Source organism: Ambystoma mexicanum, chromosome 9, assembly GCF_040938575.1.
Source record: "Ambystoma mexicanum isolate Mex_15411 chromosome 9, UKY_AmexF1_1, whole genome shotgun sequence".
Taxonomy (NCBI): Eukaryota; Metazoa; Chordata; class Amphibia; order Caudata; family Ambystomatidae; genus Ambystoma; species Ambystoma mexicanum.
The window spans coordinates 1498144944-1498168550 of record NC_090931.1 but is presented as its reverse complement, the minus strand read 5'-3'; the positions used below and the strand labels follow the sequence as shown (position 1 = coordinate 1498168550).

Genomic DNA, 23607 nt, shown 5'->3' with positions numbered 1-23607 from the left:
CTTGCGCAATTTTTACAATGTTGCCACTTGACACCTTGACTTCAACACAGACTGGTCTTGCAGTGGTCTCCCCAACTCACTGGCTGTGTTGATCTCTCTGGTGCTGTTTTGATCTTGGAGCCAAGGACGGTACCACAGTGGCTGCTGCTCCTCCGGACTAGGTCAGCCATGCAGGAGTGCCTCGGGTATCTCCAACACACAATGCAGGATTCTTCAGTCTGGTTTCCTGGCCTTATGCTTTTTAATCTGAAGGATTCTGGAAAGTAACAGTTTCTCACTGGAAAGGTCAAGGGTGTCTCCTTCCTTGCTCACCTTGGTTTGCCGTCTTTCTTCCCTCGTTCAGCTGCCATCTGGAAAATGCTGTTCCTTTGTGTGCATTGCTCACTCAGTGTGCTCTCGTGCTCTGCCTTTTATCTGTGTGGGGAAGCTTAATGGAAGTCAGGTGTGAGTGGTTACCAGTAATTGCCTGACCATAGTAGTGGGACATGTCAGGTACAATGCTCTGTTGTCAGTCTGTTTTATCCCAGAGCGGGCTGTCTGTGTGAAAGTTTTTGTGGAGGGAAAAGGGACCGGGGGTAAAGTTCCTGTATATCCTACCGGATCAGAAGGGATAAAGGTGTTGCAGGGAGGGGGATACCACGTCTCGCCATCAGTTGTCCCACTCCCCGAAGACTCCTCACCCAGGGGATCCTCCCGCACTGGTCTACCCCCAGGGTCTGGGTCCAAAGACGATGGCCGTGTCCTGACCACCTGAGAGAGACCCCCAGGGACTAGCGGGTGAGACACCGTCTGGTTTCTCACATGCCCTTCCCCTATGTGATGTAGACGCATCTGTTTCACAAGGACACCGGGAAAGGAAATCGACGTTCCCTGGTCTTAACCTTTTCGTTGTTCCACAGTGAAACAGTAGGGTTGCAGGTCTAAGAACCATGCATGACTCAAGGGTTAGAGTCCTTTTGTTGACTTATTCATACTAAGGTTGAGTGGTCGGTGACAAGTGTTAACTTCTTTCCTAGAAGATAGTATCTTAGATGGGTAATATCTAGTCTATAAGCCATTGGAAAGTGGCTAGTGCCCCATGCAGGCCAAAAGGGAGGACTTTGAACTGGAATAGTTCCAGGGACTTTGAGAAAACTGTCTTTTCCTTATCAGGTCCATGTACTGGGACCTGTCAATATCCCTTGGTTAAGTCTAGGGTTGATAGGAATGTGGCATTTCTGAGTTTATCTATTTGCGTGGCATAGGATAGGCATTGAAGGTGAAGATGGTGTTGATCTGTCTGAAATCTATGCAAATCCTCCAAGAATGATGAGGCTTAGTTACCAACACAATAGTGGAGGACCATGGACTTGAAGAGGGCTCGATAATGTTTGCCTTCTGCATTTCTTTCACTTCCTTAACCACTATTTGGTTTTGGGCTTTTGGGAGTCTGTAGGGTTTTAAATGGACCACTTTTTGGTTTTGTAGTTCTGATATAATAAGTGCGATGTACTCTCCCTGGTTTCTCGCAGAATACATCGGGGAATGCCATAACCTTGTCGTTTAAATCTTCTTGCATCCGTCTAGATAGTTCTTGGGGGGAATAAGCCCAGAACTGTCTATTTCCTGTGGTAACAAACAAGGCAATATAGAGGCAGAGGAGAGGCAGCAGAAGGATTTTTTTTCAACTCCTTTACGTGGTAAAGGTGGGTCTTTTGCTTCTTGTCAGGTTGGGCCATTTTATAGGTACAGGTCCCTGTTTGCTCTAGTCCTTCATATGGTCCATGCCACTTTGAGACAAGTTTATTTTCATAGGTAGGTAAGAGGACTAATACCTTTTGTCCTACTGAATAGGATCTTAAATTTAACTTCCTGTCATAGGTGGACTTCTGTTGGGCTTGAGGTTTTTCCATGTGAGTGTAGACTAGATTTTGAATGAGTTTCATATGCTCTCGCAATCGGGTAGCTGTTTGTGAGAGGGGAATAGGTGCCTCTTCCCAGGTCTCATGGAGCATGTCTAAGACATCTCTTGGTTTACTACCGTAAAGTAGTTCAAAAGGAGAGCAGCCAGTTGATGCATGAGGGGTATTTCTTTCTGCAAATTGGGCCCACGGGATGATGCTATCCCAGTCCTTATATCCTTATCTACCAATTTACTCAAAATCATTTTAAGGGTTTTGGTAAATCTCTCTACCAATCCGTTCATTTGGGTGTGGTATACTGAGGTTCTTAAGGTGGAAATATGTAGTAATTCCTTGACTTCTTCACCCATGAGTTTGCTCATATAATTGGATCCCTGATCTGTTAGAATTTCCTTGGGGACACCAACCCTAGAAAAGAATGGTAGTAGGTGTTAAGGTTTGCTGGGTTGTATTGTTCTGCATGGGGAACGCCTCCGGGTCTTGGGTAGCATAATCGATGATTATGAGAACATATTTATTACACAATCTAGAGGTTTGCAATAGTCCAATGATATCCATCCCAATTCAGGAGAAAGCTACTTCTATGATTGGTAAGGGGTTTAGAGGGGCAGGTAAGGGAATATCTGGACTGGTTTTCTGGCATATTTCACATGTCTGGATGAAGTTCTTTATGTCAGCATTGATACCTGGCCAGTAGAATTTCCCACTGATGTGAGCTTGGATTTTAAACTGTCATAAATGGCCCCCTGTCAAATGAGAATGTGCAGTCTCTAGCACAATCTTACGATGGGCTTTGGGGATTAATAATTGAGTTTTACTTAGGACTTCTCGGGAGGTTTCCTTTCTATATAGAAAACTCTTTTTCAGGAAGAAAAAGGGGCTCCCCTTTTCTAGTCCTCCTCTCTCAGGAATCACTTGTAAGAAAGCCTCTACAAGTGCTGGATCATTTTGCTGGGCCGAGGCTAGATCGGGAAGGTTAGTAGGTTCTTCTTCCCTCTTTGCCTCAGTGATGGGTGGTTCATCATCCTCTCCAAAGCCTAAGCTACCTTCCTGTTTTTTCTGGTTTGCTTTTTTCCTTTAAATGCGGAAATGGAGCCTTCACAAGAATTCACTGTGCCTCTGAAGTGCAAATGTGAGGCCCCTTGCCACGCCCACAGATGGAGAGACGTATGCAAATGTAAATTAATTCAATGGGCTGCTGTTCAGCTTTAATTTAACACTAGATGGTATGCCTCATTGCCAGATATAGGCAGAAAGTGGCTTTCTCAACCGTCCGTCCCCTGACCGCTCTACAAATCCCAACCTTCGAGATCCAAAGCCCTGTTAGTACAGGGGTCCAGGAGACTGCACCAGCAACTTTAACAACTCAGGAACAGGGCAGTGATGTGGGACATGGGTCTGGAACCCCTGTTGAACTGACTCAGGCCTTCATCATTCAGAGGTCGATAAATTCAGTACCATGGGTGAGTAATAACACAGATTATCGCAGTGCTTATAAGCGGGGCTGTCTACAAGAATACTAAGTCAGCAAACTGTTACATTATTATAAAGGCAGTAGCCCTTCTGTTGCAGGCTCATATATTCCACGATGACCTTTTGAGAATCTGCCGGGCTTGTTTTTTTGATTGCAGCTTGTTCGAGAGAAGGGAGCTCTTCAAGTGATTGATGATGCCCTGCTAGCTACTAATGGCAGGGACGCCTACTTACTCCTGCTGCTTTAGCATGTGTAAAAACTATTGAACCAAAATGAAAAAAAGGAGAAAAATGAATAAATACAAATACTATATAACAAGAAAGGTCTTCCAGTACTACAAATCACCTGGTCACAACTAGAATGTACAATAAATAAATCACACACAAAGACCAGCAGGAAAGACTTTCCGAGCTGATGAGAAGTTATGAGTCAACACGAACTACGGAAAAAATATGTAGATAAAAAAAAATATATATAAATGTGTTCTATGCATAGTTAAAAAAAGAGAACCAACACATGTGACATACCCATTTACAAATAGTGAATAGTCTTAAAATTGTTCTTGTATAAGATAAACCACTATATACCCACATGTTTATCTTTTTTAATTTCTTTCAATGTGCCCTATCAATTAATACACAGTGATCAGCAAACATTCATTTGTGTGTAGTCTCTCTGGTTGCAACTCCACAGATGTTGCGCAAATTATCCTCTACCTAAACAGCCATATGTACTGTTAGACATTCACTACATACGTTTCTGTTCATATGGCTCTATATGCTGGACATTCTTCAGGTGAGAAAGTTTAATTACAGTATGATTTTCTTCCGGGGATGACGTCTCTAATACATATGATCACTTGACTCGCAGAAACGTAGCCTTATTTCTCGACTAATTCTACACAATAAAGACAATATTTGTTGACTCCAAAAACCTCATCCTCATTAACAACGTCTTCCAATTTTCGGACAAATTATACCACCAGGCAGAAGGAACCACAATGAGTTCTACTGTAGCACCTAGTATGGCTAATCTTTATGTCGAAAGCTTTGAGACTAAAATTATATATGCAGGTACCAATCCTTTCCTCAACCTGGAAACAATGTATAGATGATGGTTTTGTTTTACGGACAGGCAACAGATACAGCTATGTATTAATTCACAGGGCCAATTCAAAGAAAAGAAAACGTGTGTCTAGAGTGGTCTCCATTCTACAAGAACACTTTAAGACTTTAGTTACCTATGTATTGTTTTTTAAATATAAAAAAGAGTACATTTGTGCTTTTCTTTACGCATATATATTTCATTTGTTTGTGTTGAATCAGAACTCCTATCAGCTATGAGAGTCTTTCTTTCTGGTCTGTGTGATTTAAACAATTCAAACACTATAACTGTCATGATTGTGCCCCATGGCAAGCTCCCAATATGTAAACACTGTGTCACAGCTTCTGCTTTTCTATGCCCTTGGCGGATGCCGTGGCGCCCAGGCACATGCTACGTACATAGGGTCACATCTCACCGGCCGTGCTTCCTCTTCGGACAACAACAAGGGTCACTATGGATACCCGACGTGGGACGCAGTGTCAACACGCTGCGCGCTCTCCCTCATCTTCATAAAGAAGAGCCTCACAATGGCACAGACGCTTCTGATTTTAGTAAGTACCCGCATTGTCCTGTTTCCTAAGTCTCTAGTCTTGATCTTGCCTTGAACCTGTTTCTACATTACAGACTGCCTTAGGATCCCGACTTTCCTTATTCTGCTACATCTGATCTCCCGGTAACAAATCTTTTTTTGTCTCTTGGATTGCCCTATGTGTATCGTGACTTCTGGTTTGTGAAACCTGTGGGATTGATACTTGACTGCCTTTTCCTGGAAAGCAGTGTAGTGCACTGGACATAGGGACGCTCTGCTGTTTCATCTATATCTATGCACCAACCCGTTGTTAGTGTGTTCCATTCTGGTATTAGGTCCCTACTAATCATTCTACCCTTTTCCCTGCTCCGTTCTCGTCTTTTTGTGGATTACTTGGTACTGTTACCTTTGCCTCTCAACAGTTTCTGAGCATCTCTCCCTATTTACATAGGTAAGACTTCACTCTTTAGGAACTATACCTCCATTAACCATTCTGCTAGTTTAATACTATCTCTCCCTTTTTGTCTATAGTGAGAACAGAGCCTTTTTTCCGCCACCTTGGTATTTCGGTTGAGTCCCAAGCTATACCAGGTTAGTGCTGACGTTGTTATATGCGTTTCATACCAATTGTACAGTATCAGTATTAAGACCTGCCCCTCTCTCCACAGCCTAGCTCATACCTGGTGGTGTTTATTTTAATGAACAGAGAGGTATATCAAAAGGAAGGTCACCCTCAATGAGGAGACCCTGCCTTTTGGGGTTTGGGATTGCAAGTATACCGGAGCTACAACATGTCTCTCGTTGTTATCCTTGGTGAGTACTGACAATAACAAAACATAAAAATAGAACTCCCTCTGCAAATAAATAGCATTCCATACGTACCACAAATTCCATCAAGGAACATATAACGTTTCCTGATAATGGAAAGCAACTGCTACAGAAAAATATTGCAAGGGAAAATTATCACAAAAAAGAGAACAGTAAATGTTGCAAGAAAACAAAATATCTCACGCCACATAGAAGTAAAAAACCAAACCAACCCAGCTAACAATATTTCAACAGATCAGCACGCACATTGGGGTCAAGAAGAAACCACGTAAACACAGATTATGCAGATCCTATGAATGTTCTTAAAGGATATTTTTTTATTGTTCATTTTGACTATTTCTATACAATAAGATTATTGAACAATCCATAAAGATAGATGTATACATTTTTCTTTTTGATACATTACTAATTTTGGTTGCATGTTTGTTGTAATATTGGTTTTAATGTGCACAATAACATGCTTGTACATAACATATATGAAGTGATAAAGAATTATGTAGGCTTTTTTTTCGCCACTGCGTGTATAACGCCTTTTTTGCACTTTTGCATGAGACTTGGATTCTTATCTCCTCTGTACTTCACCCAACCTTTTGCTCACTCTCCTATGTTCCTCTTTGCCTCTACTGAACTTCTTCCAACCTTCTCCTCACTCTCTGATGTTCCTCCCATCACTGCCTCTGTATCCCTCTTTCCTACATTCTCCACCTTCTCCCCTCCTTCCACTCCAACCTGCTGAACTCTAGCCATCTTGGCACTCTCTGCTTACAGCTCTTAAAACTCTAACACTGTTTCCTTCCTCGTGGTTTCTATTCAGGCCTGTCTCCTCTCCCTTGTGGCCAGGCTGAGTCATGAATACTAAAGTGGCTGAGCGAAGCCTCACCCGCTGGCTGTGCAGCTTCACCTCGTTCTCTCACTGCCGGCTCTGCAGCCTAAATGCATGTTGCATTCTCATTCATCCGCCCATTTTGGCTACTGCTCAAGACATTTGATGTCCCTCCCGGGACATGGAGATAAATATCCAGTTGAAGTGAATGGGACACTGTGTCACTATTCTAAAAGGGCCCACAAGGTCTCCTGTTTAGGAAACGGGTTTAACTCACGCTTAGTGGATTTCTCTCCTCTCTGGGGTAACACATCTCACCTGGGGCGGTAAGTGCAGGTTGCCAATGTGGCAATACTCTACTGTGCAAATGCGACTAGGTTAGGTGGGTAGGGTATCCTCACCATACCACCCAAGGCCCATCAAAATGCTGTGTCAGACGGTATTTGTCTTCCTTGATCACCCCTCTATTTGATCAAACACCCAGACATTGGACTTTGTCACAGTACCTTAAGCTTAATCTCATCTTGCCTGCAGGAATGCTTGTGGTGCTGCATGTCAGGGAGCTCTGTGAGAGTTGATGGGAGTGGGGAGACACAGTTAGACATACCATTTTTAAATGAATAACAGAGGATTCATTTAATAACACTTGTTGGCTGTTATTTTTCTTACGTTGTCACAGAGTAAGCGTGACTGTTTATTTCTACTGCTTGATAATCCGTTTTTTCAGTCCACTTTTCCTTTTTCTGATTACAAGAGCTCTGTCCTTACATTGCTCCAAACCTTACCCACTTTGTCACAAAAGTAGCCCTGATTTTCACTGTCTGTACTAATTTACACAATGCTGGTTTTTAATTCTTAAATTTAAGTGCAGATGTACATGTAGAAAAATAACTCTTAATTGTGTTTTCATAGAACATCATAAAAGACAAGAAGATAATCAAGTAATGCGTACATTATGCCCACCCTAAAAAGATATTGCTGGAAGAAAGTGACTAAGCTGAAGAGATCCCAAAAGAATATCGGAGGCCAGATATCATAATGAACTGAGGATGCGACTGCTTGAAAATGCAAAGCCTTGATTCTTGCAGAATTCCATAATACGTTGAATTAAGCTTTCAACAAGGAATGATCGAACATATACAAGTCAGAAGTATTAGGGGAATGAAACCATGTAAGTGCTAATCATGTCTTTGCATTCAGGAACTCCTAGGGGATATAAACCATATGAAGAATGATACACCTCCGTTATAAATGAAAAAGAAGGATCCATGGGAGAAATATTTTGGCTGCATTAATCAGAAACTCATCAAAAACTACTTGACATGAGAAAGCCCACATGGGAGGATAGCATCACCCATCCATCATGGGCACCATATGATTAATCAAGTAATGAATATGTGGACATTTGTTGAGGCTATCCATAAAGGCGACCACACAGGAAATCCGAGAGAAGTTATCTTTGTATAATGCAAGTATCAATAAGTGCACTTACAACCTAACTGGAGAGATTAAATCCAAGAATTGTCCATGTGCGCCTTCACTCTCCAATGAGTTTAGTTCTCACAATTGGTGTGTATCCATAGCAAAGCCAGGCATGGAGGTCCTAACTCCAGAAAAACAATATCAGTGCTCTGAATGTCAGAAATGCTTCAGTCTAAAAATCATCCTTATTCAGCACGAGAGAACTCACACAGGAGAAACATCCTATGCTTGTACTAATTGTCAGAAAAAATTCAAAAAGAAAAGCAATCTTACAGCCCATGAGAGAATACACACAGGAGAAAAACTCTATCAGTGCACGGAATGTCAGAAAAGATTCAGTACAAAACAGTATCTTTCTATTCATGAGAGAATGCACACGGGAGAAAAACCATATGTATGCACTGACTGTCAAAAATGCTTCAGAATTAAAACAGACCTTGTTATACATGAAATAACTCACACTGGCATAAACCCATATCAGTGCTCTGAATGCGAGAAAGGCTTCAGTCTAAAAAGAAATCTTATTGAGCATGAGAGAACCCACACAGGAGAAACACCCTATCCATGTACAAATTGTCCAAAGAAATTCAGTAAGAAAAGCAATCTTACAGCCCATGAGAGAATGCACACTGGAGAACAACCCTATCAGTGCACGGAATGTCCAAAACGATTCCGTCATAAACATTTCCTCAAATGCCATGAAAGAACACATACTGGAGAAAAACCTTATCAGTGCTCTGAATGTCAGAGAAGCTTCAGTCAGAAAATTGTTCTAACTCAACATGAGAGAATTCACACTGGAGAAAAACCTTATCGGTGCAATGAGTGCCCGAAGAGCTTCAGTCAGAAAACAACTCTAAGTTACCACGTGAGAACTCACACAGGAGAAAAACATTATCAGTGCACTGAATGCCAGAGGCGATTCCTTAATAAGGCAACTCTAACTTGCCATGAGAGAACACACACAGGACAAAAACCTTATCAGTGCACTGCATGTCAGACAAGCTTCAGTCAGAAAATTCACCTAACTCGACATGAGCAAAAACACAGAAACCAAAAACCTAGAAGTGTTCGGAGTGGCAGAAAAGATTCAGCGAACAAATAGCTCTAACTTGCCATGAGAGAATACAGACCTGAGAATAGGTTTATCTGGGCTATGAATGTCACAAATGTTTTGTTTAATGCATCTGTCTTTTTCAACACAAGATGAAACTTTGGCCTACAGGGCACTAAGTGTCAGAGGAGCTTCAGTTCAGAAACCATGCTAACATTACACACAAAAATACACATGGAAGAGAAAATAAATTGGACATATTTTAGAGAAATATATGTGAAAACGCTGTAAAACATAACAAGAAAGATAACCCTGATATAATCAACCAGTCTGTGACACTCTTAGCTCCTTCTACTCCGACCTGGATCTATTACTTTAATGCCTTCACACTGAGGTTCCTGCCAGGCTCATGTGAATGTTAAGCCTCCTGAACTTGACAAAGCTCATGACCCCACTCTTTTCAATCACTCTCTAACTGCCCCTTAAATCTAGCTTACACAGCACACACAATACTGGTAACTGGCTTGATCCCATTTTCATTGCTTCCCTAAATTCTAGTTTCACCTGCACCAATTCTTCTTCATCTGACGACTCCCTTATCCATTTGTCTGTCTCTATTCTCACGCCACTCTCTTTCTACTTCACCTCTTGTATCGTCAAACATAAATTCAAACCGGACCCTTTGATACAATATCTCGACTAAGTCAGGTCTTCTCTTCAAGGCTTCTCTGGCTCGCTCAGTTGAAAAGGCCTTCCTACATTTCCGATCAGCACTGATTGCTGTGTGTGATGATCACTCTCCTGGTCATGCCTGAACCCTGGGAGCATCAGGCACATAATGCATTGTTACCTACATTAATGGAGTAAACCTGTTGCTATACCCTACTTTCTTCCTACAAGGAATCACTCAATACTCGCCACTGCCCTATGCTCTACCAAGTCCTCATACCACACTAATTGTGCCTTCTCTCCCCTCCCATCTCCCTACAAGCCTCCAGGAAATCTCCAGTTTATGCTTCATCCTCCCTTTCAGCTGACAACCTTGCCACAAATCTGTCTGCCGAGACTTCCAAATAAAGAGGCACCTGACCACCTTTCTTTAGGTCCCTCCTTCACTGTCTTCTCTGCTCCACCCTCCCATTACTTTCTTCTCATTACAGACTGTTAGAAAAGCCTCTGTGTACATCAGTTTAACTTGTCATGAATGTTAGTAAGCTTTCATAATATTCTAATTCTACATGAGAAAGCTCACATGGAGGAGGTCTTTATCGGTGCATGGAATGTCAGAAAACCTTGCTAACGAAGCATGAGAAAATGCATGCAAGTAAAAAAGGCATACACGTGCCCAGAAGGCTAGCAGTCCAGAAACCTAGCTAAATTTTCCTGGAAAACCCACATGAATTCCAAAGACACTGACCCAGAAAGAAAATATCAGTGCACACGTTTGAGAAATCGGTCTTTTTCAATATGAGAGAAGGCGCATGTGGGACAAGCCATACCAGTGTACCGAATGCCAACAGTGACACAGTAAAGAAATCAAGGAAATATTTCATGAAAGAGTAGACAAGAAAGAAAAGAAATTAGGCGTACTTTGGGATAAAAATATGCAAAACCTCTATAACGTAATCAGCAAACTAAGTTATTACTTCTAATGAAAGAAAGTGTATTCAGTTCAAATTTGTCAGAAATACAACAGAAGACATACCTGAAAAGCGAGAAGTGTCTAGAACTAGAAAGCAGCTGAAACAATAAGCTGCTATGCAAGAGGACCTGGCTGGGTGCACAACAGATCTGCACATGCAGCCTGGATCACCATGAACTTGGCTAACAAGAAGAACATGGCATCTCACCAAATCAGAACATGGCACTTCCTCCTTAAATCTACTACTCAGTATCCCTGCCGACCTTCAAACTATAACCCAATAATTGAAATAGGGTGGACAAGATACATATGCATAGAGAGTTTATCACATCACTGCAATGGAACAAAATGGCATTACAATAAAATCTTACAGAACCAGTGACTGGTTAATGCTGAATTAAGCCACAATCTCAGCCACATGCATCTCAGAAAAATATGACCCTATACAATATATCTGGACCCCAAAATCCTATGGGAAAGGCCAGACTCATTCTAAATGTGAAAATCCAAGGACTAGTTCAGGAAGCTTCCGTTTCTGTTTGGGAGAGCACTTAATCTGCTGAGCAATTGCACCTGTGACTCACAACTCCAGAGAACTGATGAACCCCAAAAAGCTAGTGGTATCTGCTCTTTATGGGCAGGATATAAAGGTTATTAGGCCTATACTAACACTTTGCTTGATTAAAAAAGCGAAACCCGCCACACAACCAATACCAAGAATATTTTGTTGGTAAAATAGCTCATTAAGTTTAGCACTGACTTCAGGAAATCGGTGTTGCATGGTATGGCCACAGGTTTCAATCCTGCCAGCGTTGACTCAGTACATCATCCTTCCAAGGTCAGTAAATTGAGTACTATTGCATTTGGTAATGTTTACCTTTCACTACAGTGTTTAGAGGCTGGAGGACTCTGGCATGTAGTTTTGTTTAATAACCTTATTTATTTATTATTTGTTTAAAAAAAAATTTACATTTCCTCATGGCAAACTTAACTGTCTACCCTTTTCTGATGTAGAAAAGAGGCGCTTGATGGATATCATTTTCCAATATTGAGCAGTCTTCCTTCAGATGTTGGGGCTTGAAAAGCACGACTCATGGTTTTCCCACAGTGTCTCCCAATCTCAGAGCGTGGGTGGGTGAATTCTAGGTCCCATTAAGTTAGTGGACATGTAGCTCAACAGCAGGACACTCATGTCAGCTTGCCCAGGCCTTGCCACCCATATGAATCTTCGGTAATGGGACTGGAGCTGCTCTACAAGTTGAAATGGGTTACATGTGATTTTATTGAATATAAAATAATGAATATAATAATTAACGAAAATGAAACAACAAATGAAATAATATCGAAGTTAATAGAAGCCAATCTAAATGTAAGAAATAATGAATATGAAACAAAGATTTACAGCAATAACTAAATGAATGCAGTTAGATAGAAAAAAAGAACCTACATACAGAAGTGAAGTGATAAACACAGAAGTATGGTTTCGGAAACGGTTGACAGACTCCGGTAACTGCAATAGAGATAGATTAGTGAGACGGATGAAAGGAAAGAGTAAATGATTGACGGAACAATAAATACATCAGAAAACAAGAGAAAAACAATGCGAGAACATTTTATGAAGAAGACAAGAAAAATATAGGATAAAATGAACACTTTTTAATGTATGTTTTAGGTTCACAGGATAAATAATGGAAGAAAGAGATTTGAATTTACTAAAAAGGAAAAATACAGTTTATATTACACGGATATGTGCTCAATATAGGGAGAGAAAAGGATGAATGTACATACTGGAAATGTTCATACTACTTTAGTCACAGCTGTCGTGGTAGAGCCATAACAAAGGGAACTGAATTAATAAATGAAGGCGAACATAATCGCATTCCAGATGGAATTAAAGTAGTCATAAAAAAAGAAAGCAGAAATAAAAGAAATGGCAGGACACAATAATGAAGTAGCAAGTGGCTCCATCGTTGGAGAAATATATAAAAGTGTACCATTTCACATAACGGGGCAAATGCCAAATGTTAAATTACTTCAGAGGAGAATATGCAGTCAAAGACATAAAAAAGAAAATCTATCTCTGAATCCATAGTCGTTTGAAGAAATATAAATACCAATCGAATTACAGTTTACAGAGAAAAGGGAAGCATTTATACTATATGATCATAAAAAAAGGAAGGTAGGCTTATCGTTTTTGGAACGGAACATGGATTGAATTATTTAAAAAATTCAAAAATAATGGAAGGTTGATGGAACTTTCAAAGTGTGCCCAAAACCATTCAGGCAGTTTTATTCTATACAAGGGTACATCAACAACAATCTATTTCCGTTAGTATACTGTTTAATGGCAACAAAAAGTTGCACAACATACACCGAACAAGTACATAAAGAATGCAATTTCACCCATCCAACCAGAGACAAACATAATGGATTTTGTAATTCAGCAAATAAAGTGTGTGAACATTTTGAACATACAAAAATACAGGGTGGTTTTTTCCACTGTACTCCTGCTATATGGAGAAAAATCCAAACAAGTGGTCTACAAGCACGCTATGCAGAGGAGACAGAGTTTGAATTCAATATAAAGTTACTATTTTCACTAGCATTTTGTTTCTGAACAAAAAGTAGAAGAATATTACGAGGAGCTAATACAGACTATTTCAAGACACATGAGGAATTATTTGAGCCATTGCTAGATTACTTGGACACACATTGGATTGGTGTGCTAACAAGAAATGGAGAGAGAAGAAAGCCTTGATATCAAAAAAACATTTGGAATTGCTATTTAGCAAGTATTGAAGACAACCCAAAAACAAATAATTAAATGGAAGGCTGGCACAATGGTCTACAACACACATTTAGCACAATCCAACACTATGGAGCTTCATAAAACATTTGAGAAGTGAACAAGCATTTCTGGAATTACCCATTGCACAAGCAGTATCAGGAAAGAAAACTGGAATACACAGAAAGAAAAACAGAGATGCAGCCAGTAGATTAAAGTAACTGCATAATTTAGAAAAATTGGAAGCAATGTTGTGTCTACAAAGTGTGGCATTTAACTTGAAGTACTAAAATGGAGAGAAGAAAAAACGACTTTATGGTAGAAAAATGAAGAAACTTTACACCAAAAAGAACCAATGTAGACTTCCAGGCTGAAAAATTCCATTGTAAACAGTTCAGCAAAGTCGAGGTAATCCGTCAAAATGCGAACAATATTAATCCAGAGACTATCCAGCAAAGTACCAAAAAATCCACAAAAAGGCATCCAGGAACATCCAAAAACTGTTAATCCAATCCAACAACGACAAAATCTGAATTGAAATCCATGAAAGTAAAAAGAAAACGGGACCTATCGCAAAATCCATTGAAGAAAATCCAGGCGAGTTCCGAAAAAATCCACAAACAAAGAATCCAAAGGCATCCCAAAAAATGTATATCCAAAATGGAAAAAAAATAATCTGCATTCAAATTCGAGAAAGTCCAACAACACGACCGATCACAGTTGAAAAACGGAGGAAAATGGCCTATATCAGTTTCCGGTTAAATTACATTGAACATGACTATAAATTCCTGATTCAGCTATTAAACACTATTATGTGGTTTAATCTCACAATTGTTTTAACTGTTTTAATTATTATAGGTTTTCTTTTGTGTTGAGTCTGTGGGTCTGTCACAACGTGGGCAGGTATCAACAAATTGCTTCCCACCTGTTTGGGGGTATAAACTGCTAATTTATTTTTGTAACTTATAATTTTGGACAAAAATAATAAACGGAGGTAGGGGAATGTTTCAATGCCCCGTGACCCTGTTCCTACCCTGCCATTCTCTCGTGACCAACTCTTGGTTGTTAGGGTTCCTCCTTCCTTTCTTGGAAGTAGCGCAAAAAAAGAAAACCAAGAACTAACATGGAAAAGTATAATTCTTTTCCCATCTGTAAAAGGGCCTTTCAACTGTTCTCTATGTTTTATCACATACGGGAGGGTACGAACCTGATCTCACCAAATAGCCAGGATAGCTTATTTACAATTGAGTTCAATTGCCAATACATTAGTTCAATAAGATTAGCGGGCTCTCCCCAGCAACACTCATGGTCACTGGCAATAATGTCTTGGTCACTGAAGACCACCAACAGGTTCAGATAGAGTTGGATTGTTTCACATTTTCCCAACTGGAGACAAACAGGGTTTTCCCTCCAGTTTCCACAGGCAATCTGTTGTTTTGCTACCACCTCCGTGTCTTAGCCTTCTGGTTTTTCTTCTCTCTGGCCTCATTTTCAGAAACTGTACTCCTGCATTTCACCTGTTGCTCCTCAACCCCACACTAAGGGCTTGTTCCCTCTGACACTTTGGTGTTGCTCCTTTAGATCAGGGCTACCCCCCTGTCGTGGACATGGTATGCTTTTTTCTCGTGTCTTTCTACACTTGCTAACTTTCTCTTTAGAGTTCTTTTCCTCCTTAGTTTCCAAATATTTCTGCACCTCCTCCTTAACTTGTATTCCTATCTCCTCCTGATAATTCTTAACCTCCTCCAGAACTGCTTCCTCCTCATGATGACACTTTTTCACTTCCTCCACCTCAACCTGTACTCCTTCCACCTCCTGGTGATGCCTTCTAATCTCCTCTGCCTCAGGCTGTACTTCCATCTGCTGATGACATGCACCCTCCAGAAAAACATGCATTCTACACTCTAACACCATCTCCTTCCTCAAAGCTCCCCTTTTAACCCTGTGGTATGCTCTCCAAGTTACTCTAAACCCCTAGTGCCCCCATCGCCAAACCATCACAACACTGTCGCTCTAAGGACTTTTCATCTCATAGTACTTCCTACCCTTGGGCGGGAAAGGCTCAGGGAAATTATCTACAGCTGTAATTATTTATTGGTGTCTGCTGGGGGTTAAACTTTAGTGTTTGGCTAGTTTTAGGTGTGCAGGACGACTGACTGTGTTTTGTCGCCCAAATGCAAACCTAGACTCTAAAAGCCCATAACGCCAATATAGATTGCTTAACTGTTTCTGTGTGCATGTGTGCCTATCTAGAAGCAATGCTGTGTCTACTCATGCTCTCCCTATGCACGCAGTGAGCATCTGATTAATACTGCATTGGGAGCTTTGGAAACAGTTGTCGAAGTCGCGTGACCCATATTACAGCGTCCACACACAGCATCAGAAAGTTCCAAGGTATGATTTTTCAACCTACATTCAGTTTTACTTAAATGGCCAGTACCTTTTCTGGTGTTCGTGCGTCGAGACTTGAAGAATGGTGGTGACCAGCGAATCCTCATGCCACTCCCCATCATCACACTGCAAGGGGGGGGGGGGCACCCATCCGCCTTGGTCAGCCACTGACTATCCCCAAAGCCAGGTAGGAACTCACCTATCCCTGTCGTACCAATGACCACTCTTGAACTTTAGTTCTAGGTAGGCTTGTTTTCTCTATATAGGAGCCATCACCTGCCAGAAACCCCTAAGGCCATGCCCAACTCAGAATGGGTGGTCCTGTGCAATCAAGCAGATCTTCCTTTGGCTCTAAAACCTCCTTGCTCTGGGATCATCTAAAGCACTAGTTGACCTTTGGTAAATGCATTCCTAGGATGATTGTTTTTTAGGGAGATTGGAGAGGACCCCAACCTCAGCCTGGTACACTTCTGGGCTGACGGAGAAACTGGACCGAAGCTTGGCATAAACCTCTTGATCCCCATGGACACAAGTGACTGGTACAAGTCAATGGAGATTTACGTGCTCAGGAACAAACAGGTCTACAAGCATGAGAGTCTGATGACTCCCTTTGTTTCGCAAGCCTGTTCCACGATCGAGCACAGTACATATCATGGGACGCTTCATGTGTTCTTATGTTGTAATATAATGGCATATTATATTGGAGCGTTTAGGAATGAGGCCTCAGAATTTGCATTCACCACATCTGTCGGCTAGTTATCATTGACACTTGGCTACTAAGAAATGGTGCGATGTATGCATGTGGAGAACGGTGCGCGTGGGTAATTTCTTACTTTGCTTTTATACTGTACCAAATCACCACCTTAGTAGTTTCATAGAACGCCTTATCCTTGACAGTGGTGTATTGTGCCCCTGCCCTATGTGTGCTATGAATGTGATTAACGGTAACAGTACTGGTTTCTATCACTTGCTGCCTTCCAGTACTGTTTCTGGCCAGAGTTATTTTTTGTCTGTTACAGGACCGCAAGACTCAGCATGCACTGAAACGGCAGTGCAACAACCAGACAAAAAGGAAAAGCAAAAACACTGCAACTAAGACGGACTGTGAAACTGTCAGTCAAGGAAACCGCATCCAGCACACCAGATAGGCAAACAACTCACCACATCAAAACGAAATGAAAATGAACTGTTACACCACAGCATGCCAGAGAAGCAGTAAAATCATCAGAGACTGTTGCTAGGCCCATGCTGGAGAAAGGGGTGGAGCTAAAATGGGGGTTTACAGCCTCTGACAGTTGCATCCCAACACCTGGGGGAAATGCGGGTCTGGATTGGTTCCTAGAGTCAGGTTTGTGTGGGAGCCAATGGAAAAGGGATGAGGTTGGAATCGGGAAACAAACGGTATGTAAAGGGAATCAATGGCAGCAGAGTGTGGGCGGGAGTGAGTGGAGGTGGACCAAAAGACCTGGTTTGGGATGACAGTAGAGCAGAGTGCTGAGATGTTGGTGGCAGGGGTTGGTGCAGGAGAGGTAATGCTTGTAAGAGAGTGTTACCATATTGTAGGCTTGAGGCTGGATAAGCTTTTCGCATGACATAACTGTGAAGGCACGTCCGCAATGAAGATCTCTCTGTTACCCCACCTCTCCTGGTTCCTCCTCTAGTACCACCTCAGTAATCTGTTGCATATCCTTCCCTCCTTCTTCCGCGTCCCAGTAACTCAATACCAATCCCTACTATTACCCCAGCTTCCTCTTCCTTGTCCCAATACTCCATTAATTCCACATCACTCTTTCTCATCCTAGTAGCCCAATAGTAATCTGTTGCAATACACCCATCTCCTTCTTCCCAGTACCCCAATGGACATCGGTTGTGCTTACCTCCACATTCTTCATCCTTGCCCCAATAAACCAATAGTAATCCATTGCAGTTTTATTTTATTTTGCATTTATTACGCGCATAAGGCAGAACAAACTGCCTCTAAGTGCAGGTGTGTTCAATTAAGGCCAAAATCATGAAGTACAAGAATAACAAAAGCTGGTAAAACATGTACAAGGAACATAAAACTATTGAAACAAAAAGGTCTTCAATGTCTTCCGGAACCGCAAATACTGTGTAATGCTGCTAATATCCAATGGAGATTGCAAGCTATGACTTGGCTCATGACGCGTCAGTATTTCGGAAATATAGCGCGAGGCTAGACTATGAATAGCGTTAAATGTCAGGCAAAAACTGGAATGCCTTGCCCACAGCACTAAAAAGAAAAAATCCTACACCGTCTTCCGCAAAATGCTGGAAACTGACCTGTTCAATTAAGCCTGTCTTCTCGCTCTAACTACAAAGAACTCCCATGCTGTTCTTATGTAACTAACTGAACATGCATAATATACTGATATCGCTATTCTGTGTACTAGTGTTCCTGTTCAATGTGTTCCTGTACCAAGCAAGTATTCTGTAACAGCGCCACAATGCCTCCGGGACGATGTGCGCTTTATACATTCAAATAAATAAATTAAATAAATAAAAACTGTCTTAAATTCGATCCCCTGCTTGACGGGGAGCCAATGAAGAGATCTTCTGAGGGGTGAAATCGTCGCTGTTTTGGGAGCGTTCTGTGCCCACTGAAGACGGGACATTTGTTGGTCAGGAATCCCAGCCAGTAGTGCATTGTGTGACGAATTGGACTCTATTTGTACAAAAACCCAGATCGCAGATTCCTTTCCTGTGGTCAAGGCACGTCAAACACTCCCTGATTCGATTCCTGGGGAGGGCATTGTACGCACGAATCACATGAGGGACAAATTGAGACAGGGAAACTGGGAAAACAACCTCCGTAAAAAACCTACACTATTAATAAGATGTTGTACAGCTCAAATCTTGAAATAAACCCATGTCTGGTTTTTGGGCTACAAATCCCAGAAATCCCTTTGTACTGTGACGAGGAAGAGGGTTCATGAGTTAGGTTGCCGTAGTGAGAAGAAAGGTGGATCTTATGACCCACACCTGGGATTGAGGAAGGACTTTAAAAAGCACAGGCTCTCAATAGAAAAGAGGGAGGAAAGACCGCAGGCCAGGTCGTTTGAACAATCAGCTGAGGCTGAACAGGAGGAGGGGAGAGATGGTAGCTTTGGAAACTGTGTCAAACCAAGGTCTACTAAGTATGACGCCGAGACCACCCCAAGGAACAGAGATGGGATATAGAGAGTGGTGCTGGAGAGGGTGCCCCGTATAGCAAAGGCTGCTCAGTTTGGCCGGTCCTGAAAATCCTGAAAGAGTTGCTCAGTGACTTTGGAGGTGAAAGGGGCTCTAGGGTGCAAGAAGAGGTGTACCAGCGTTGAGTGTGAAGCGGTAGAATTGAAGGGGGAATTTGTCATGGCAGGAGTATGGTTCGGTGCAAGAGATGAGGTTAGGCTGCCCAGATACAAGGAGAGGAGAGTGTGCCGAGACTGAGTGCCATGTGAGGCTGGGTCTTGGAACAGTGGGAAGACGTGCTGTAAGAAACGCATTCCAAACCGAAGTGGAAAACTGCCCATTGCCTCAGAGGGTAGCCTATGCCCCGGAGTGTCTGAGGGCCAGAGTGGAAGCCACTTTGAGGACAGGAACACTGCAGAACTAGCCACTGTCGCGGAAGCAGGAGCAGAAACCGACACGGAACCGCTTTGCTCGTGAGCGCGAACGCTGGCTGCAACTGTAACCAAGGAAACATTGGTGGACACTTTCAATTTAAGAAAAGTAACTCACAAGCGCTTCAAAAGTAGCAAACCTTTGTTCACCCAATTGAAAAGTCTTGCAAACAGAACTTAACCTGCGTGTGAACTATGTTGCTGTAAATCATTGAAGGTGAACTGATTAAGCTGAGAAAGCGGGTTGTGCGGCATGTAGAAAGCATTCCTTCTACCTTGAAGCAATATGGGAAGCAGTATTTGAATTGAAGTACGCCGTAGGGATAGGAGAGAAGTGGAGCAAGCCAAAGAGAAGGGCTCAGTTGGGGAAGGGGAGCGCGCTTCCGTTTAAGTTTATCATGAAGAAGAAAAGCGGGGTACCAGCTATTTGGTTTTGAAAGTGCATGTTAGTAGATATAGGAGATCAGTCCTAGCAGGCGAGTGGACTAGGGCAAGGGACTTCTGTTGGTTAGTGGATCGGACAGAAGTCTGCAAAACAGGATACAACTTGTATTAGAAGAGAAGAGAACATTGCTATTGTGATGAAACTGTTATGAGGGGAGTCCATCCTGAATGTGTTTTTTTTGTTGTTTGGAAAATCTGAAGACACTTATTCTTTAGAAAACCATCCCGACTGTGTTTTTGTTGTTTGAAAACGCTAAGGACGAATATTCTAGAAACTGAAAATTGCCTAAAGAAAAGAACCGTTGCCTTTCCCCAACATTTGGAATTTTGACTTTGGGGAATATAAGGAAATCATTCATTTGACTTTTTGAGCTGGAGGTGAACTTTCATTTGTTCTCTTTAGTTATTGAATCTTGTGGAAGGGGAACTGTTGGTGATACACTGTATGTTTTATGTTGAATGCCATTTTCCTGAGTGTATTTTGAATTAGTAGGAGGTATAGGACTATTTTAAATTAGACTCGTATGTTAGTTTGTGTTAGGCAGGGAACTGTGTGATAGTTTAGGGATAGAGAGGAGTTTTGCCAACCCGATTATTTCTTTCATAAAATGGCTTCAGAACTCAAATTGAGCAGCTGTTCGCCTCACGTCCTTGGCCCCTTTTTGCAATTGCCATAATCTAGTCTCAAGTTAATCAAGGATCCTAGCACAGCGGCATGACACGAAGGAAGGACACGGCTAAAAACGCAAAGTGAGAAAAACGCAGCCTTCTCATTTGCCCCATTCTGTTGTTCACTACCAAGATTAGAAGGCCAAATACACTGCAAGTTTTTAATCTTTGAAGCAAATGTCAGCTGGGAACCAAGGAAGCAGGGGCGGGGGGAGGGCGGCGGACATTTAGATTTATCTGCTACGAGATGTTTTGGCCCAAGCAGAATCACTTGTGTTTTAGTGGAGTTCAACTGGAGTCGATTTATCGACATCCAATGACCTACCTCTTCTAGGCATTGTACTACCTTGTGTAGTGACTCATAAGTCTCATTAATTGTAACATACATTTTTGTATCATCAGCATATTCATGAAAATTCAAACTTCCTGAAGATACCCATTCAAGGCTGAAGATAGAGGTTAAACAGAAGAAGGGATAGAGAAGATCCCTGAGCAACTCTGCAATTCAAAGATAGTGCATCACACAGGTGACCTTCAAGTTTAACTCGCTGCACTCGACTAGAGAGAAACTATCCAAACCACTGTAGAGCATGGGCAGATACTCCTTCCACTGATACTAATCGAGACAACAATTTCTGATGGTCCACCGCGTCGAAGGCGGCTGAGAGGTTGAGCATCACCAACAAGGATAAAGGTGGTTTCTGCACTCATCTATTACTGCGCCACAGGGAGTTCGGTATCAACCAACACCATTTTCTCTTAGTTCATCATATATTTATTTATTTGATCGCCCATAAGGATGACACGTGTTTCGGCACCCAACATGTGCCTTTTTTAAATCTGGGCATAGATTGTTTAATAGACTATGTACAAGATAGTAAAAAATAATAAACATAATTGTTATGGTATGTCAGTAGGACAGATTCAGTATTCATATCAATCATATTATCAAGCATACGTTTTTTACAAAAAACCAAAAAAATCACAAGTTAGTTACCACACAATCACAATTAAAACAAATCGAGTGTAGACAGAATCACAAGTTTGTATCCACATAATAACAATTAAAACAAATCAAGTGTAAATCCATTATGAAATAAATTAAACATTCCATCATGGCACCCAGTTGGGGTGATCGGACATAGGAGAATATCGTGGAGGGAGGAGGAAGGGAGGGGAAACATTGTGATAAATAAAGGGGGAAAGAAAGAAGATATAATAGACATAAGCTCGAGTTAGGTTAATTTTCATTTGCTATTTTGACTTAATTTACATCCGCCTTGAGATAGGGCTTACCTATCGTCGGAGTACAAATAGCTCACTGATGTCGTGTTGTCAGAGAGAGTCCCATCAGACTCACAAGCGCTGCACGCACTTGATCCATATAAAAGAAAACAATGGAAAAATATATTATTTTCCTGCGTAATACAGAATTTCAGTCATAAATCTACCATGTCGGGGTTCGGGTTTCCACTATGTCTACGTTCATTGTGGAATTTATGATATACAGATAATCGAAGAGCGATTGGCAATAACTGTCAAAAATGTATTTCTTGTTACATACATATCTCGTATTGCACATGTATTTGTGTGTGCATTCGTAAAATGGTTGTCGTCACAAAACATAGCGGCAACTGGAAGCCTGCCTGTTTTCTGCGGACCTTCTTTCAATTAGGAGGCTAACAGGGTGGGCTTTAATTTATTTCATAATGGATTTACACTTGATTTGTTTTAATTGTTATTATGTGGATACAAACTTGTGTTGGTTGATACCGCGCTCCCTGTGGCGCAGTAATAGATGAGCGCAGAAACCACCTTTTTCACTTACTACAAACCGAGTAGGGGAACTCTGTGTCTTCGTTCTCTGCACTCATCAGTGCGACACTGTAATACTATCATGTTGTATCAAGTCGCGGAGGTCTAGGAGTGACTATATAAAAAAAGTTCCCCAAGTCATATTGTCACCAACAAGGATAACTCACCTTTGTCCGCTGTTTTGAGGATGTCGTCTCGGTTCCATGGGCTGGACGGAAACCTGACTGAAATGTGTCAAGCAATGCATGTTTTTCCACATGTGTCTGAAGCTGGCCTGTTACAACATTTCCGAATGTTTTGGCCGGCCAAGAAAGTCCAGCAACTGGACATGAATTTTGCATGTTCTATGTATCAAGCAAAGGCTTTTTTAATAGAGGTGAGGCTGTTGAAAATTTCAATTCCAGAGGAGCAATGCCTTGATCTAGAGAATGGTTAACAAACACTGTGCTAATAGGGGCAGTAGCCATGGCATATTTGGGTGCAACCAAAGCCGGTATCGCTGGTAGAGCATATAACCTGTCATTAGTTGGTTTCAGCTGTTCCATAAGCTGAGTTATTCGACAAGCTCTCAGCATTTATTCAAAGCAGATTGAATTTTCGTATGGAGATACTTTGCTTTAGCCTCTGTAAGGAAGTCATGGTATCAAGTAGTAGACAAGACACAATACCTTTATTTGGTGTTTTGGTTTGGTTGGTAGAATTCCTAACTGGCCCTTACTCTAGAATGGGAGTAGTCTCGACCATTAAACAAATAAAAAACAAATCCAAGTCAGTCTAGTCAAAATAAAAAGGCCTATTCTAAAAAATCTAACCTTGCCCTCCTTCTCAAAACGACAAATGTGTTAAGGGTAATACAAGAGGAAAATCGGGTCTCAAAAGAAATGTCAGAAGGGCTTAGGTAACAACTCCCTGCCCCACATTCAGCAGCACAGGGCCTAGAGAGTTTATTTAAAAGGATAGGTGGATGGCACAGTTCTATCAGTATTACACACTTTGGCTTACTGGCACAATTCAACAGTTCAGGATAGGGCTTCAAGCTTCTGGTA

General features: G+C 41.6%; 1 protein-coding gene across 2 annotated transcripts in view; it reads left to right on the top strand.

The window, feature by feature from the left end:
- Nucleotides 1–14453, top strand: part of LOC138489306 (zinc finger protein 84-like) — a 35926-nt gene extending 21473 nt beyond the window's left edge. The window contains exons 1-2 of one of the 2 annotated variants that reach the window (XM_069617007.1): nucleotides 5476–5599; nucleotides 7572–14453. In XM_069617007.1, the coding sequence (XP_069473108.1) occupies nucleotides 8254–9246 (993 nt within the window). In that variant the 5' untranslated portion in view covers nucleotides 5476–5599; nucleotides 7572–8253 and the 3' untranslated portion in view covers nucleotides 9247–14453. Of the gene's footprint in view, nucleotides 1–5475; nucleotides 5600–7571 lie in introns of those variants that run through there. The other variant, XM_069617006.1, reaches the window with a different exon arrangement.
- Nucleotides 14454–23607: the final 9154 nt, after the last annotated feature.